At 41.9% G+C, this 16,349-nt stretch overlaps 1 protein-coding gene across 2 annotated transcripts; it reads left to right on the top strand.

Moving 5' to 3' along the window:
- Window positions 1–6,161: 6,161 nt before the first annotated feature.
- Window positions 6,162–16,092, top strand: LOC147850842 (CASP-like protein 5A2). 2 transcript variants are annotated; one of them, XM_087335996.1, is made up of 4 exons: window positions 6,162–6,458; window positions 14,983–15,115; window positions 15,395–15,498; window positions 15,628–16,092. In XM_087335996.1, exons 1-4 carry the CDS (start codon window positions 6,163–6,165, stop codon window positions 15,662–15,664), a joined length of 570 nt encoding a protein of 189 aa, XP_087192122.1. In that variant the 5' UTR covers window position 6,162; the 3' UTR covers window positions 15,665–16,092. The 2 variants fall into 2 exon arrangements, with proteins under 2 accessions (XP_087192122.1, XP_087192121.1); XM_087335995.1 differs by having other exon boundaries at window positions 6,178–6,458; window positions 15,395–16,092.
- Window positions 16,093–16,349: the final 257 nt, after the last annotated feature.

Raw genomic sequence — 16,349 nt, 5'->3', positions numbered from 1 at the left:
CGATCGTGTTACACCGCCGCCGCCCCCGCTGGAGTTGGACGACGGCCTAGAGTATGAAGTTGCTGCCATCCTCGATTCCAAACTTGTTCGCAACAAACTTTATTATTTGGTCGATTGGCTCGGTTATAGTCCAAGCGAACGTACTTGGGAACCCGTCGAGCATGTTGCCAATGCTCAGGATCTTCTTGTTGATTTCCACCGAAAGTATCCGGACAAACACGGTCCACAATCAGCGCCGACTCGTTCCACTCGTCGTCTTTAAGGGGGAGATAGTGTCATGATATGGCAAGACTTGAACGCATGACCTTATGCTACATGGGTCAAGCTCTTACCATTAGACTATAAATTGTAAATTGTAGGATATTATTTTCATTTATGCTTTATCATAGAAAATTGATGTATATTCCAGATCTCTCTGGAACATTCTAGAAGCTTCAGGATTATTCCTAAAAACACTATAAAAGGAGGCACAAGGCATTGTTTTGAACCAAATTGGTTCAACGCTAGTCTTAAGCCTCTTAGCCACTTTGTACTTATCGTTCACATAATATATTAGCTACTGTCATCATCTTTCTCTCTCTCTCATTCTCGCTATCTCTCTCTCTCTCTCCTCTTCTCTCTTCCTCTCTCGGGAATCTTACGCAGTCCCGTCCTCCTAGTACTAATAGTACTTCTCTTCTCTAGTACTAATTCTCTCTCTCTTTAGTACTATTCCTGACACAATGTTGTGAATGAGTAGTCTCCCCCCTTTGCGGGAAACTTTCATCACCACCATGTGCAATGCATCAGTTGCCGTTGTGAAGTACTCTGAACTCACGAGCTCAATCCTGATGGAAGCTGCTTGAAGAAAATCATTCGTACACGATTTAGCCAATGACACCTACATAGTACAAGGTTCGGCTGACCGACTAAACAACCGGCATCATCATTCTTCAGCAACTACAAAAGGTAAAGGTCAATAAAACATTTGTTTAATGTTGAACTGAAGTACAATGGATCTCATTGCTCATATTAAAGAAGTTGAGGACGAAAGCACATAACTAGTGGGATGTTATGCCTACACAACTCCTAAGCTACATGGAGTTAGAATTTGTTGCCAAGTTCACTCGTGAGAAGCAGAATCAACGATGGAAGCATATCCTCCTGAGTTTGAGCCCTCTGTTATTTGTGAGATGGCAATATATGACTCAACAAAAGACCGGCGGATGGAGAAGCTCAAATAAAATATTGCTAATGGATATGAATCTTACGTAAGCATGAATCTCAAGTTTGGTGAATGCAAAATGTATGGCTTTACTAATGCATTGATTCCAATCTTCATAATTTCAGTGCAAGGCTCACCAGCATGGGAAATCCCAAGATGATGGTACCATCTCAACTGACTATGGACAGAACCCAACGTCTGAATCCACACCAACTCAACGGAGGAGGGCCAAAATCCAAGTTTGACAGAAAGAGATGAATCTAACCCTATGTAAGGAGATTCTATTTGACTCAGATGAAAAAGCACACGATGTTGGATTTGTTCACATTGGATTTAGGAAAGCCACAAGATCACACAACTTGACAATTGGTAATAAGTTGGCCTGGTATGCCAAAATGTTTTTGGTTTGTTCTTTTTATACACTAAATGTTGAGAGATCAAGCTCAACTTAGTTTAGTTAGTTAGTCAACAATGTAACTTCGTAGTTACCTAGATAGAATCTAGTTAGAAGTGTTGACTATAACGCCTTAAATAGGACCTTGTACTTAACTGGGATATTCTAGATCCTCCACTCCTAAGTACATTTAATATAGGACTTACACATTAGTACATATATTCTACTCACACATGTGCACCTTTGCACATGAGATGTATATATACCTCATTGTGGGTATTTTTGTATTTGATGATAATAATGCCAATTTAATATACTTACTCATCCCCCATCTTGTGTTGTATCTCTCTCTCTCTCTCTCTCTTCCTCTCTCACACATACACACACATATCACTTAATCTTCCGCTTATCAACTAATCATATAATTAGGTACTAATTAATCCTTGCTTAATTACTTACCTAATTCTTAACATGGTATTAGAGCATTTGCGACTCGCTTGGCTCGATCAAAATAAACATCGACGAAGACGAGATGGTTCAAGTATGCTTGGGCGGCCTCGCACAACGATTTGATCCATTCCGGACGGCAATCTTGGCGAGAGAAAACCCTCCTTGATTCTTCGACCTCCAATCAATGCTATTGGTCAAAGAGAACCACGTCCGAACCAAAAGCAAGACATTGGAAGGACAAATGTTCTTCTCGAATTCGGATGGTGGCCAAGGAGGAGGTCATGGCGGTAGAAGAGGTCAATTCGACCCATCACACGAAGGGAACTCAAACCTTCATGGAAGCCATCGAGGAACCTTCGGAAGAAGGGGGAGCTTCCACGCCGAACATGGTCGGCAAATGAGGCCCGCAAGTTGCAACTATTGCGGTAAAATCGGCCACCACGAGGAGGAATGCCGAAAAAGAATAAGTGAGTCGGCTTCCACAAGTCGACAACACACGAATTACATCGTCAACTCCGAATACGATGATTATGGCGGACTATTCGTAATGAGGCATAGAGTGAACTCTATGTCAGCCTCCAACTCCGCAAGCACCTCCAACTCAGAAGACATATGGTTCGTTGACTCCGGCGCCTCACATCACATGACATCTCACGAAGAGTTGTTTCGTGATTTACGAACGCCGGATCGACCCGGCTTCATAGAGACGGGATACGACACCACGCACCCCATTTGGCACATCGGCAATGTCCCATTCGGGAAAGAAGGCAAACAAACTTGCATCAAGAATGTCTTGCACGTGCCCACAATAACGAAGAATTTGGTCTCCGTCAGCCAAATCGTGGAGCAAGGCATGCAAGTCCGCTTTAACAAAGAAAGATGCTTCATTGAGAAAGATGGTTGACTCATAGTGAAGGGGCGAAGAGACGACCGAATGTTCATCCTCGATTTGAATGAGGTGAAATCGGCAATGTACGCCAAAGGTCTCAAAACCGAGACAAGCATCGAGTTGTGGCACAAAAGAATCAGCGGCTTTGAGTGATGCAAACCAAGGGAGTCGTCATTGGACTTCCAACATTCAAGTCGAAACGAGTCAACCGAGTATGCGAAGCATGGCAAACAACATCGACTCCCATTCCCGAAGGAGAGCCACGCAAGCAAAGGCCTCCTCGACGTCATACACTCGGATGTATGGGGACTGGCTCAAACGCCGACGATCGGCGGATGCCAATACTACGTAACCTTCATCGATGACTACTCGCGCTACGCGTGGATCTATCTGATGAAGAAGAAGAGCAAAGTGTTCTCCCACTTCCAAAAGCTCAAGGGGCAAGTCGTAAAAGAAACTGATCGGCATATTCGATGCCTACGATCAGATGGAGGAAAGGAGTACTTCTCTGACGAATTCACCTCCTACCTCCAAAGTGAAGGCATTCGAAGAGAATTCTCATGCCGCCACACACCCCAACAAAATGGAGTCGCCGAAAGGAAATATCGGCAAATACTCGAGGTAGTAGGCGCCATGATGCATGAGAAGCATATGCTGAATTTCTATTGAGCCGAAGCGGCATCCACGACCGTCTATCTCATTAATCGGTGCACCACCAATGTAGTCCATGAGCTAACTCCCTACGAGCTCCTCGTCGGAAGGAAGCCGATCCTGTCACACCTCAAGGTGTTCAGAAGCATTGCGAATGTACGCATCCTAAACGAAAACCCTTCTACCTGAGCGGTTTGGGTAAGTCGAGATGTAGTCTTTGACGAGTCCGCATCCTGGTACGCACCAGAGACAACTATGACTCTAACTCCGCTCGACCCGGAATCCGCCGAACAAGAGGTAGAAGATGGAGATCGCTTCGAACTCATGTTCGAAGAAAAGTCTGATTACGGCAAAGCCTAGTGGGCCACAAGAGCACGTCACAGCCAAGTACGAACTTGGACAAAGGCAAAGGTAAGATGCCCGAATACAAAGTCGATCACCCCGACGACAGTGATTCGGATGGATTGGCTCCCTCACTAGACAGTGAGTTTGGTGTACCCATCATGTGTACACCCAGAGTAAAGAAGGCGCTCACATCGGCGAGCGAAAAACTTCGACACTCATCTAGAGCTACGAACCCCGTCACTCAACACGGCTACAACGAGTACATGGCCCATCACTATGCCTTCGCGATGAAGGTAGCGGCCGAACAAGAGCCCAAGAGCTCCACCGAAGTGGCTCGTAACCCACGATGGGTGGAAGTAGTCGACTTTCACCCACACACTACAAGCCTTCGTCATCGGCTTGAGGGGGAGGAACCAAGATTGCCACGGCGAGGAAAGTCGAAGGCCGGACGGAAGCCGCACAGAAGCCGACATCGGAAGCCCGACAACGCCGAAAACAACGCCGGATGTTGGATGCCTCACACTTGAGCTTGAGGGGCCGTGTTGAGAGATCAAGCTCAACTTACTTTAGTTAGTTAGTCAACAATGTAACTTCGTAGTTACCTACATAGAATCTAGTTAGAAGTGTTGACCATAACACCTTAAATAGGACCTTGTACTTAACTGGGATATTCTAGATCCTCCACTCCTAAGTACATTTAATATAGGACTTACACATTAGTACCTATATTCTACTCACACATGTGCACCTTTGCACATGAGATGTATATATACCTCATTGTGAGTATTTTTGTATTTGATGATAATAATGCCAATTTAATATACTTACTCATCCCCCATCTTGTGTTGTATCTCTCTCTCTCTCTCTCTCTCTCTCTCTCTCTCTCTCTTCCTCTCTCACACATACACACACATATCACTTAATCTTCCGCTTATCAACTAATCATATAATTAGGTACTAATTAATCCTTGCTTAATTACTTACCTAATTCTTAATACTAAATATAACAAGTTTTAATGGTTCATGATACTTGTAATTCTGGCCTAAAAAATAGGTTCCAACTTGCATGTCGAAGATTGGATCTGTCAGTCCATGTGCTTGATCATGATATGCGATCATAGTGCAAAGTGAGGGAGATGCCATCCACCTAGACGATCAACCTCTTTAGCATGTGGATGGAATATACGCAACCCCAAGTTGTCTCTAGACACTATTGAATTTTCAAGTGCAACTTGCCAAGCAAATCAACAATATGTACAACATCCTTGGACGTGTGCAAAAGTGGGATTAAATGCTTTCATACCCACATTGCACCCTGGTTGTTGGGTGCTTTGGATGAAGATGCACAATAGTCCAACAAGTTTGGATGCACAGAAGGTGACCAAGTAGGTAGTATTTTACGATCCATTAAATAATCCCGCAACCCTATCCTTGAAGAGTTTGGTAGATCTGGATGTACAAAAGAATAATAGCACTTTCGGAGACCATTGCATCATACCGGAGAGCCAACATCACAAACTTGCAATCCCAACTCAACCCAATGGGATTAATTGTGGCTATTATGTGATGCAAATTATTCGAATGCTAATAATGGAGGAGTTCATACAAGGCTTGGGCTCTCCAGATTTTGCAAGTGTCCTTGTATGTTGGTCTTAGAAGGATTGTTGGACAAGGGTCTGAGCATTGGTTCGGACATGAAGACATGGAGCCCTTTCGAATGAATATGGCGAAATGGGCATGCCGGGTTTCGAGTGACAATAGAAGGGGGCCAAGTCATGTTATCGATGATAGTAAAAGGGGGGCAGATCCGGGTTATTGGTGATGGAGGTTGTCTGAGCCGAGTTCTCGACAATTCACGCGCTTTCCTGGATAAAGATCTGACGGTGCACTTCGTAGGCGCCCTTGGAAACGCGTCGTACCCTAGTGGTTGCAATTCCCTCGCGAGGCCTCAGTTATGATTTGGTAGCAAATTGTGACGGGCATGCCCATTACATACATACATACGAACTTACTTATACGGGACATCCCATCCCATGGCCACGGCAGTCCGTCAGTCAATTAGTCAGTCAGTAGTAAGTCCAGCCGCAGCAAAAAGAAGAAGCTTGCTCATTCTCTCTCTCTCTCTCTCTCTCTCTCTCGTTCGTTACTGTAGGTAGTAGAGCTCTCGCTTCTCCCCATCACAGATCCTTGTGATTTTCATTACACTCCTCTGTCCATCCCTCTCGTTCCATGGATGATGATGCTAGCAATGGTCCATTGAGAAACGCAGACGCAGACGCAGACGCAGACGACGCAGACACTGCTGCGTCTCCCCCCTCTGTCCATCATCAGCATCAGCATCAGCATCAGCATCAGCATCAGCATCAGCGTCAGCATCAGTGGTGGAGGTTCCGAGACATGCAGATCCAGGTCTTCCCGGGAACTTTCAGCAGCCTCGCTCTACGTATCTGCCAGTTCTCCTCCGCCATAATCTCCTTCAGCGTTATGATCTCCGCCTCCAACTTCTCCAGCGTCACCGCCTTCTGGTAAGGCTTCCTCTCTTTGCTTTCCCAACAACTTTTTACCATGCGCTTTGTTTGGTTCAAATTTCATCCGCTTACTGTATGTTTTTGGCTGTGTATGTATGTGTTTATACGTACTATGCTGTATGCATATGTATATGAATCTCAGAAGTGACATTACGTGGTTTGTAGTCTTTTTCTGCAGTTATTACGAAGAAATTCTTCTGCCACTGAGCTATGTTTCTGTTTTTAAAATCTTTTCCATTATTCTGATAGTTTTTAAACTATGTACTTAAGATTTACATCTATGTGCTTGGCATCATACATAGTTCTGATTCTGCTTTGTGACTTGTTACCAAGAAAGTCTTGAGTTGTGGAGAAACAGGATTGAAAATATAATCTTTTGCTTTGTTGTTGACAATTTTCGTCTATTTCTGATGGGATACAAGATGGCGGATGCCAAAGGGAGTATATTATCATGCAATATTTCCATCATTGCCAGTCTGAGATCTAATTCAACGATGTTCTGATTCTAGATATTTTGGCCCTTAATTAAAAGCACTCATTGAATGGCTTCCGTTGGAAATATTGTAGTGTCACGTTTATAAATAAATTGCTTATGGAAAGGTCCTAAGTAGGGTTGTAGAAAAGTCATTTTCGTTGATTTACTGCAAAATAATATCCTTCTCTTAAAGAAGGGTAAGAAGTTGACTGGGGTGACAATATCCATCAGGTGGGCATGAGACAATACGAAGGGGATAACGCCTTCTGTGGCCTCATGACATAACCTAGCTATCTTGGCTAGGAGGAGGCAATAAGAGTCAAATAAGGCCTATACAGTTTGGTTTGGCCGTGCATATATTTGACATGTAAACATCCCCTATGTCAGGTGATCCTAAAGAGAAGACCCATGTGTGGACAAGGTCTTATGAGGAATCAATGAGCTGCCATTTTGCAGCCCATCTAAAGGCATCCCATCCCCTCTTCATTCCAATATATTACTTTGCCATATTGAAGGTCTAAGAACGTCATCACTATGATGAATCCTCTATGAGAAAAGCTGTTAATAGCAGCAACGGAACAATTGTTAGGAAAAATAGACACACAACCAAGCTGTGAGAAGGCTGCTAGACATCAGTAGCAAAAATAGTTGCAAAGAGTAGAGACACAACAAAAGACTGGAGCATGTTTGCAAGTAGCAACAAAAATAAAGTTCTTACAAAAGATGTTGGTATAGCCTATTTATACAAAATTAGGGAACATGGGTGAAATGGTTGTTTGGTAGTTAAATGACTCTTGTACTACCGAATAGGTACAATAAACGAGGAATACGAGGGAATATCTTGGAAAAGTGGAAGAGAGAGAAGCCATTTAAAGCGTTGCAGATTCTAGGGAGAGAAGAAGGCATTTAAAGAGTTGTAGATTCTAGAGAGGGAAGAATCTAGGAGGAGAGAGAATGAAGAAGAGAGATCATAAAGATGAAAGTGCAGGTCTGGAGCTGCCACCCTCCAAAACTTCCTCTCAGCTCCAGAACGGTGGTCCAACATTGAATCGACCAAGGAGCTGATCAATGGCTTGCCTTAGAAGTGGCTTAGTAAATAAATCATGCACATTTTCTTGAGTAGGACAATATGCCAAGTTGATGACTTGTGATTTCACTAATTCACGGATAAAATGGTAGTGCACTTCAATATGTTTTGTTCTACCATGAAATGCTGAGCTATGCGCCAATGCACGGGGACGTTGGTTGTTAGTGAAAACTGCAATAGGAGAGTCTTGCAAAACACCAATGTGACAAAACAATTGCATTAACCATAGCAACTCACAACAAGTATCCAAGTAGACTTGATATTCAGCTTTTGTCGATGAAGTAGAAACTGAGTTTTGCTACTTTGATTTCCAAGAAATTAAGCTTGAGCCAAACATAAAACAATAGCCAGATGTGGACCTTCTAGAATCAATATCGCTTGCCCAATTAGAATCCGAGTGGCTAACAAGCTCAATGCTTCCTCTAAAAGAAATCAGCCTGGTGTAAGTTAAATGAGAATTGGCTGAGAATACTCACACTATAGGACAAATCAGCCTGGTGTAAGTTAAATGAAGAAGAGACCCAATTAACTTTCTATATTTCGTGATATCTTCAAATATGGGCTCGTTTCATCGAGCCTCGGAAGTCAAGGGGGCCATTCTATCTACAAGATTTTCGGTTAATTCCTTTTGAAAACAACTTTCTTTGGTCTGTCTTTCTAACATTTTCAAACAAAAAAGAGACAGCTCCAATCTTAGCTCTATAGGAGGGTACTACGGGTGGAAAAACAAGCCAGCTTTTTCCCTTGTCCTTGAGCAGTTCAACGAACGCGCTTTCGAATGGATGATGTCGAGGCCTAAGGTGAGTGCAAGGGGCAACTTAACTGTACAACCTAGCCACGTTTACAGATGGCCCCGTCAACAACACAATTGGGCCTGAAATACCTATGTTGGCTGAGGAAGATACCACCATGTGATTGATAGATCTCCATACCTATGAAGTAATGGAGAAGTTCTAGATTAGTCATTTCGAATGTGGTTTTTAGGTTAGCATGGAGCTCCTCGATTTTAGAAGCAAGGGCCTCCTATAATTAGAAGGTCATCAACATATAATATGATCAAGCATAACACTTTGTGACCTGTGTGTTCTTTTCATGTTGGTCGGAGAACCAAATGTATACTCATGAAGTTCAACATCGGAGAGATGGGAATCACGAATGGTGGCTTGAAGCCACATGGGAAGTGGTGGAATCTGGTTTGTGGAGGGAGGGGAAATGATTGGAGTTGAGGGAGAAGTTTGAGTTAGAGGTTGAGTAGGAATGGGAGGAGATGGGGGGCTTGAAGGTGAGACATCTTCGTCTGAAATAGGAGACTCTGGAGCAGCTTGGATTTCAACCGTGAACTCAGGTGAAAGCCTAGAGTCATCTAGCTTAGAGTCCACAAAATGAACATCCCTAGAGATGACTAGGAACTTTGATTCTAAATCCCATAACATGTAGGCTTTAGATTGTGTGCTATAACCAAGAAACTTGCATTTCTTGGTTTTGGACTCAAAGTTAGTCCTTGTATAATCTGAAATGTGAACATAAGCATCACAACCAAAGACTTTAAAATGAGAAATTGAGGGTGTTGCAGGGGTCATTGTAGCATCTGCTTTTGTTGGGCAGCAGTTGATCATGTAGACTGCTTGCTATGTTGACAAATTCACCCCAAAACGCGAGAGGAAGATCAGATTGAGATAACATTGTACGAGCCATCTCTTGGACTGTCCGGTTCTTCCTTTTCACAACACCATTTTGTTGTGGAGTATAAGGTGTAGAAAATTGGTGAGCAATGCCTCACTGAGAGCAAAAACAATGGAAAGCTTGGGAGATAAACACGCCACCATTGTCTGACCTGATCTTTCGAACTTTCTTTGATGTCTCGTTCTTGACAAGAGCTACCCATTCTTGAAATTTGGTGAAGGCTTGATATTTTTCTACAAGCAAATAAACCCAAACCTTCAGGAAGAAATCACCAATGATAATCATGAAGTAGCGTGCACCACCAAGAGTAGTGGTTTCATGGGACCACAAAGATCCATGTGCAGTAACTCCAAGATAGATGTTGCATGGCGAGTGGCTTGAGGACGGAAAGGCTCTCAATGTTGCTTGCCATGAAGACTGAAAGGGTTAGAAATGATGTCAATAGGGTTGAAGAACACTCAAGAGTCACCCAAGTATAGGCGTTTTTGGTGCAACGGTAGAGGGATGGCTGAAAAGATAGAGAGAGCAGCAGTTGGAGCCAAGTTTTTCTAGAGGAATCATCAACAAATGACAACTCCTCTATGACTACATTAGAGGCCAAATTGGCCTTCTCTTTGTCCTTTTGGCTTTCCTGTGCATCAGTCTTGTCCTTTTTCTCATCTCCGGAATTCTTCTTTCTTTCAAATTTTGCTTTGTAATAGCGGCAATTAGGTTTCTTGTGGCCTTTCCTGCCACATTGATAGCATGTTACATCATTGCTTTTACCTTTGTTGCTATTTCCCCTTTCCTTGCTTTTTACTTTTGTTCTTGTGTGCATAGTTACTTCTCTTATCTGTCCTACCTCTAACCATGTTGGCTGAGCTGCCACCATCTCCACTTGCGTTTCTCTTGATCTCTTCATTGAGTATGGAGCCCCTAACACCATCAAAGGTCAAGTTGGGGTTATGAGACAATGAGACTACCAATGTCTCCCATGAGTTAGGTAATGTCATAAGCAAGAAAATGGCATTGAGCTTGTTATAAAAAGGAGCCATTCCTGAGTCCTGCAGTTGTGATAAGATACCTGTAAACAAGGACAAGTGTTTAGCTGCACTCTTGGATTCATCCAGCTACATGCCAACAAGCTTTCACATCAGATTTATTTGATTAACAGGCGTAGTGTTTTTATATGTAGCCTCAACACTGCCCATATTTTGGAAGCAAATACCAAGCCTTTGAGATCTACCAAAATCTCATCAGAAACAGCCATCTTAATATATGTGACAGCATTTTTGTTCAAAATCAGCCATGCATTTTAATATATGTGACAACTTTGTTCAAAATCAGCCATGCATCTTGTGACATGTTCTTTGGTTTTTCTGCCTTCAATGCCCTGTCATGATCCTTCAGCAAGAGAATTCCTTGCGTTCTCTTGTTCCACAACTCGAAACCCATTCCGTGAAATCATCGAATCTCAAAAAGATTCTTTACATCTGAGGAAGATGACGCCATAGTTGCACAACGAAGAGGTCTGCACACCTTTTCTTTTTTGTACAATACCTGCGCAGCAGTTCTGAAATCCTAAATCTGCTCTGATACCAGTTGAAAGGGTCAGAAATGATGTCAATAGGGCCGAGGAACACTCAGGAGTCACCCAAGTATGGGCGCTTTTGGTGCAACAGTGGAGGGATGGTTGAAAGGGTTGAGAGAGCAGCAGTTGGAGCCAAATTTTTCTAGAGGAATCATCAACAAATGAAATAAATTTGGTGAAGGCTTGAGATTTTTCTACAAGCAAATAAACCCAAACCTTACGAGAGAAATCCTCGATGATAAGTGTAGCGTGCACCACCAAGAGTCGTGGTTTTCATGGGACCACAAAGATCCATGTGCACTAACTCCAAGATAGATGTTGCACGATCAGAGTCTTCATGAGGGGAAGGCTCTTGATGTTGCTTGCCATGAAGACAAGCAACACATGAGATGAACAAACCTAGCATGCCACAATGTGGGATCTTCTTGTGCCACCAAGGCATGAGAGCCTTGAAGAAGATGAGATTTGGATTTTTCCAAGGTGCTGTGGGAACTTTTCAGGCGGTATAAACCACCTTCTTGTGTACCACTAGCTACAATTTGTTGGTGTCATTGACTGCCAAAATGGAGCTATCAAATAGACTCCATAACCTTGCTTATTGATTTGGTAGACCGAAAGTAAGTTGGCAGAGATGCAAGGCACATGCAACACATCTTGAAGCATGGCGGGTTCATCATTTGAAGAAGTGTTAAGAAACACATTACCCACACACGAAGCCTCAATGCTTGAGGCATCTCCTATGGAGATTTGGGAGGAGCTAGGCTTCACATCTTGCAAAATAGATTTGTCATAAGTCATGTGTGCAGTGGCACCACTGTCTGCTAACCACCCATCAATGGTTGAGGTTGTTGGTCCAGCCAAATGTGAAGAATTTTCCTCAATGCCAAGGAAAACTGTTTCTTTGGCTGAGTGGGCTGAGTTTGATTTTGGTGTAGGTTGATTTTAGTAGAAGACGATTTGTTGGCATTGTCCCTTTTCTTTTTCTGACAGTCAGGCTGAATTTGACCTTTGTAGCCATAGTAATGACAAGTGAGCTCCTTGTAGGCTGGGTTGTTTGGTGGTCTTGATTTGCGTTTGTTGTAGGAGCTGGCATTTTGCTTCCACTTGCCTTTACTTTTCTCATGGAGAAGCGTCTCATTAGAAGTGCACTTTTCTTCCTTGTTGCCCTGTCTTGTAGCATGCCAAGAAATGTATTCATATCAGGTGTGCTGGGAAGAAGAGAAATCAGGCTGAGAATGATTCAGGCAACTTGATCATTAGACGATGCACAAACTCAACTTCAGTTGACTTGTTTCCCAAGGAAACTAGCTCCTTTGGGAGTAACAAATTGCGTGATTTGATCGATGAGGTTTTGAGTGTCATGAATCTTGAGATTTGCTAGTTGGCTCTCAATAGCTATCATTTGAGCATGATTAGATCAATGATGCCAGTTTTTGATGGCTTCCCATAGTTCATTGGCTGGCTCTTCATTTGCATCTTGAAATTGACGAGCGATGCTCAGTTTTATATTAAACACGAGGAAAGCATGAGCACGAGAATCTTATCTAGCCAAGCTTCAATCTCAGGTTTAGATGAGCCAGCAACGGATGTGGTTGAAGAAGATGAAGTTACCGTTGGTTTCTTCTCACTACCATTGACTACATTCCATAGATGATGGTACTATAGCAAGGTCTTTATCTGTGGTTCCCAATCCAAGTAATTAGAATTAGAAATAGAATTTTTCTCGTCCATAAAGAGGCCAATTGTTCCCATCTGAGATGTACTCTTTGGGGAGTTTGGGAATGGTTGATGAAACAATGGTGGCATGTGAGGCCATGGATATCCTCCTCTTGAACTACAAGGGGACAATTCAGAGCAGCTATAAGTAGATGCTCAGGGTCTTTTTACTCCTCCCTAGATGCTAGGCCAGGCTCAGATGAGGGAAATAAAAATGAACCTCCTCTGTAGGTTGGGAGGGTGGCTGCTAAGAGAACCTCCTCTATAGGGTTGGGATGGAGGCTGCAAAGAAAAGAAGAAACTCCTCTTAAGGGTGGAATAAAAGAAGATAGGTTTGTGTGTTCTTTGGCAAAAAATTAGGCTGAGGATATGGAGACCTCACTGCTTTGATACCATGTGAGAGAAGCTGTTAATAGCAGTAGTGGAACAGTTAGAAAAAATAGACACACAGCCAAGCTGTGAAAAGGCTGTTAGACAACAGTATCAAAAATAGTTGCAAAGAGCAGAGACACAGCAAAAGAGTAGAGCGTGTTTGCAAGTAGCAGCAAAAATAAAGTTCTTACAAAAGATGTTGGTATAGCCTATTTAAACAAAATTAGGGAACGTGGGTAAAATGGTTGTTTGGTAGTTAAGTGACTCTTGTACTACCGAATAGGTACAAAAATCGAGGAGTACGAGGGAATATCTTGGAAAAGTGAAAGAGAGAGAAGGCATTTAAAGAGTTGCAGATTCTAGAGAGAGAAGAATCTAGCAAGAGAGAATGTAAAAGAGAGCCCAAATGGATGTAGCTTAGTTGATAAGGTTGCCCAACGGAGACCAGGAGGTCATGGGTTCAACCCCTACATGTTTAAGTGGCATCTAGTGAATTAAGAGATAGGTAAGATGTATGTCATAGAGAGGTGAGGAAAATTGGGTTTCGAACTCAAGACGTAGTGCTTGTAGTGTAACAACTTACCACTAGAGTAAGCTAATTACGATAAAAAAAACGAATGTAGAAGAGAGATAATAAAGATGAAAGAGAGTGCAAGTTTGCAGTTGCCACCATCCAACATCCGCTTTGTTGACTGCTCGAAAACGATTCGAAGAGGAGAAAGAGAATGAGGTTTCTGAACTTTAAGTACGAATGAGCCTCGAGGAAAAAGAATGTCAAGAAAAAATAGCTGCAGAAAAAGATGCTGAAAGAAAAGTCGTTGATTTAAAAAAATAGGGGCTTTGAATTTTATTTCACAGTAGACAGTTAGAAGGCCAAACTAATATGAGTGCAATAGTTTTATCACACCATACTTTCCAGTCATATGCCATATGGAAACAGCCTTGTCTGTCACACTGTTGATGAGATCCTAGCAAGATCAACCTTAGGGGAGTCTTCTCCATCGCCAATGTAGTCTGAACATCTAGTGTATGATTCTTCAGGCTGTACCCTATACCTATAATCTAAAATTGGGCATATCAAAGTGAACTCTGCAACAACTGCCCAAAGTATAGTTTGACCCCAGAAAGATTAGTAGATATAATATGTGCAAGGTGCCTCTATGCAGTTCGATTGGCTGCATTAAGACACTTTTTTGAAGAGGTGACACGTGGTAACATCAGAAAGCCTGCCATAAAGAAACCTCTATTTTGATGAAAACTCGAAATTCAGTTTTAGGGAGAAAGACGCAGTAGAGAATGGAGGGGAGCCAGTAATTGTGTCAACGAGGGGTCAAATGCTTTGTTCTAGAGTCAATCTAACGTCCTAGATGTGATATTAAGGATCTACCAGATAACAGTAAATTGATAGATATTTTTCTATTGTCCAAGTAGTCAATTAATCATTTGTGATAAGCTATGTAAAAACCCACTCAAAATTTTCGAGATTTAACATTTTTCAGTCATTTTGGTTGGCATTTGAGATTTTGCTTTTTTCGGGAATATTTGTAAACTGTTTTTCCTGATAATCAAGTTAGCCAATGTATTTTGTCAAATTCTAATACATCCATGCCCTATGCAGTTTCTTGGTTGCAGCTATGGTTTTGCAATGCATGTGGAGCCTTTCTGTGGCAACAATTGAAGTTTATGCACTACGTTGTGGTAGAAATCTTAGAGATTCACCTCTATTGAGTTTGTTTGCTGTGGGTGACTGGGTAAGTTATAATTATGCTTTTAGTATAAAATGCTTGACAGTCTAAAATCTCTTATTTTTCAATGAGTACAACTATTGTTATTTCTTGGCCTTTGTGTCGATTATGCTTAGGTATGGTATAGTTGAATTGTTCTGTGAATTATTTACGATATCTATGCTTGGGTTTAAAATCTCTCAGTTAATATAACTGGTCTTATGTTTTGGCATTTGTGTTTACTGTGCTGTGCTTATTCAAGTAATTGCATTCTTCTAAGGCAATGCATGTATTTGTATGTTACAGATCACAGCAGTTGTAACTCTTGCTGGTGCTTGTGCATCGGCTGGAATAGCTGTACTAATTGGAAGAGATGTACATCAAGGTTGTGAAGCAAATTATTGTGGCAAGTATGTAACAGCAGCTGGAATGGCATTTTTGAGTTGGCTTCTAATTTCAATCTCATTTTTGTTCACATTCTGGCTATTGGCGACACGATAGGGTTATCGAAGTGCAGAAGGCTATGTGTTAGCCTTTAGGTGTATGTTCTACACAGTCAGAAAAGCAAAGTTGTGATTTGGAATGTACAAATAATACATGGGTAATTTGGAATGTCACCGTTTCCTTCTGTGAGAACAATTTTGTACATAAAAGATGAACAAAACCAAATCCCAGTTAATGTAAATGAAACCAAACACCCATGCTATGTATTCATGGCCATGGTGGTCCCTGTTGAACTGCTATGGAACAATCATTGGTAGGACTGCTATGAACAAGATGAACAAGCATCGTCTCATACAATCACACAAAAAATGGTATGTACAATAAGTAGCACTGCCTCTAGAAGAAAAACATCCATGTAAGTTGTGAACCAAGCATAAGGGTTTCATATATCTCTTTTGACATTTCTCGGTCTCTCGTTTCAACTTACATGTATTATGAAATGCGGAGATTGGTTATTGGAAATTGATTTTCAAAGTAATTCATACTTCTCAAATACTGGTGGTTGATGTGCAGGCAATGTCATCTCATTAGAGTATGTTTCAAGTTTTCAAGGAGAAAATCTTTGCTCTTAGGTGGTTATATTGTTAAAAAAAAGTGAATTACAGATTATTGAAAATTTTCAATTCTGACCCCCATGAAATAATATTCATGCCTTACATTATCTCATGGAACAATCTTAAGTATCTAGCAACAAAACATGAATACAGACACTAATACCTGGTTATTCAGATTTCCCAAATCTTTTTTCTAGCAGATG

Source organism: Azolla caroliniana, unplaced genomic scaffold (genome assembly GCF_043228905.1).
Source record: "Azolla caroliniana isolate FFs.n. ecotype wild unplaced genomic scaffold, voAzoCaro1.0.p SCAF_20, whole genome shotgun sequence".
Classification (NCBI taxonomy): Eukaryota; Viridiplantae; Streptophyta; class Polypodiopsida; order Salviniales; family Salviniaceae; genus Azolla; species Azolla caroliniana.
Note: the sequence above shows the minus strand (reverse complement) of the source record. Positions and strands in the feature narration are given on the sequence as shown.

Bases quoted from the DNA above. Each gene is read 5' to 3' on its own strand.
- LOC147850842 (XM_087335996.1), top strand. From the start codon at position 6,163: ATGGATGATGATGCTAGCAATGGTCCATTGAGAAACGCAGACGCAGAC. The intron at 15,116-15,394 runs GTAAGTTATAAT...TGTATGTTACAG, and splicing joins TGTTTGCTGTGGGTGACTGG to ATCACAGCAGTTGTAACTCT. The intron at 15,499-15,627 runs GTATGTAACAGC...GTTAGCCTTTAG, and splicing joins GAAGCAAATTATTGTGGCAA to GTGTATGTTCTACACAGTCA.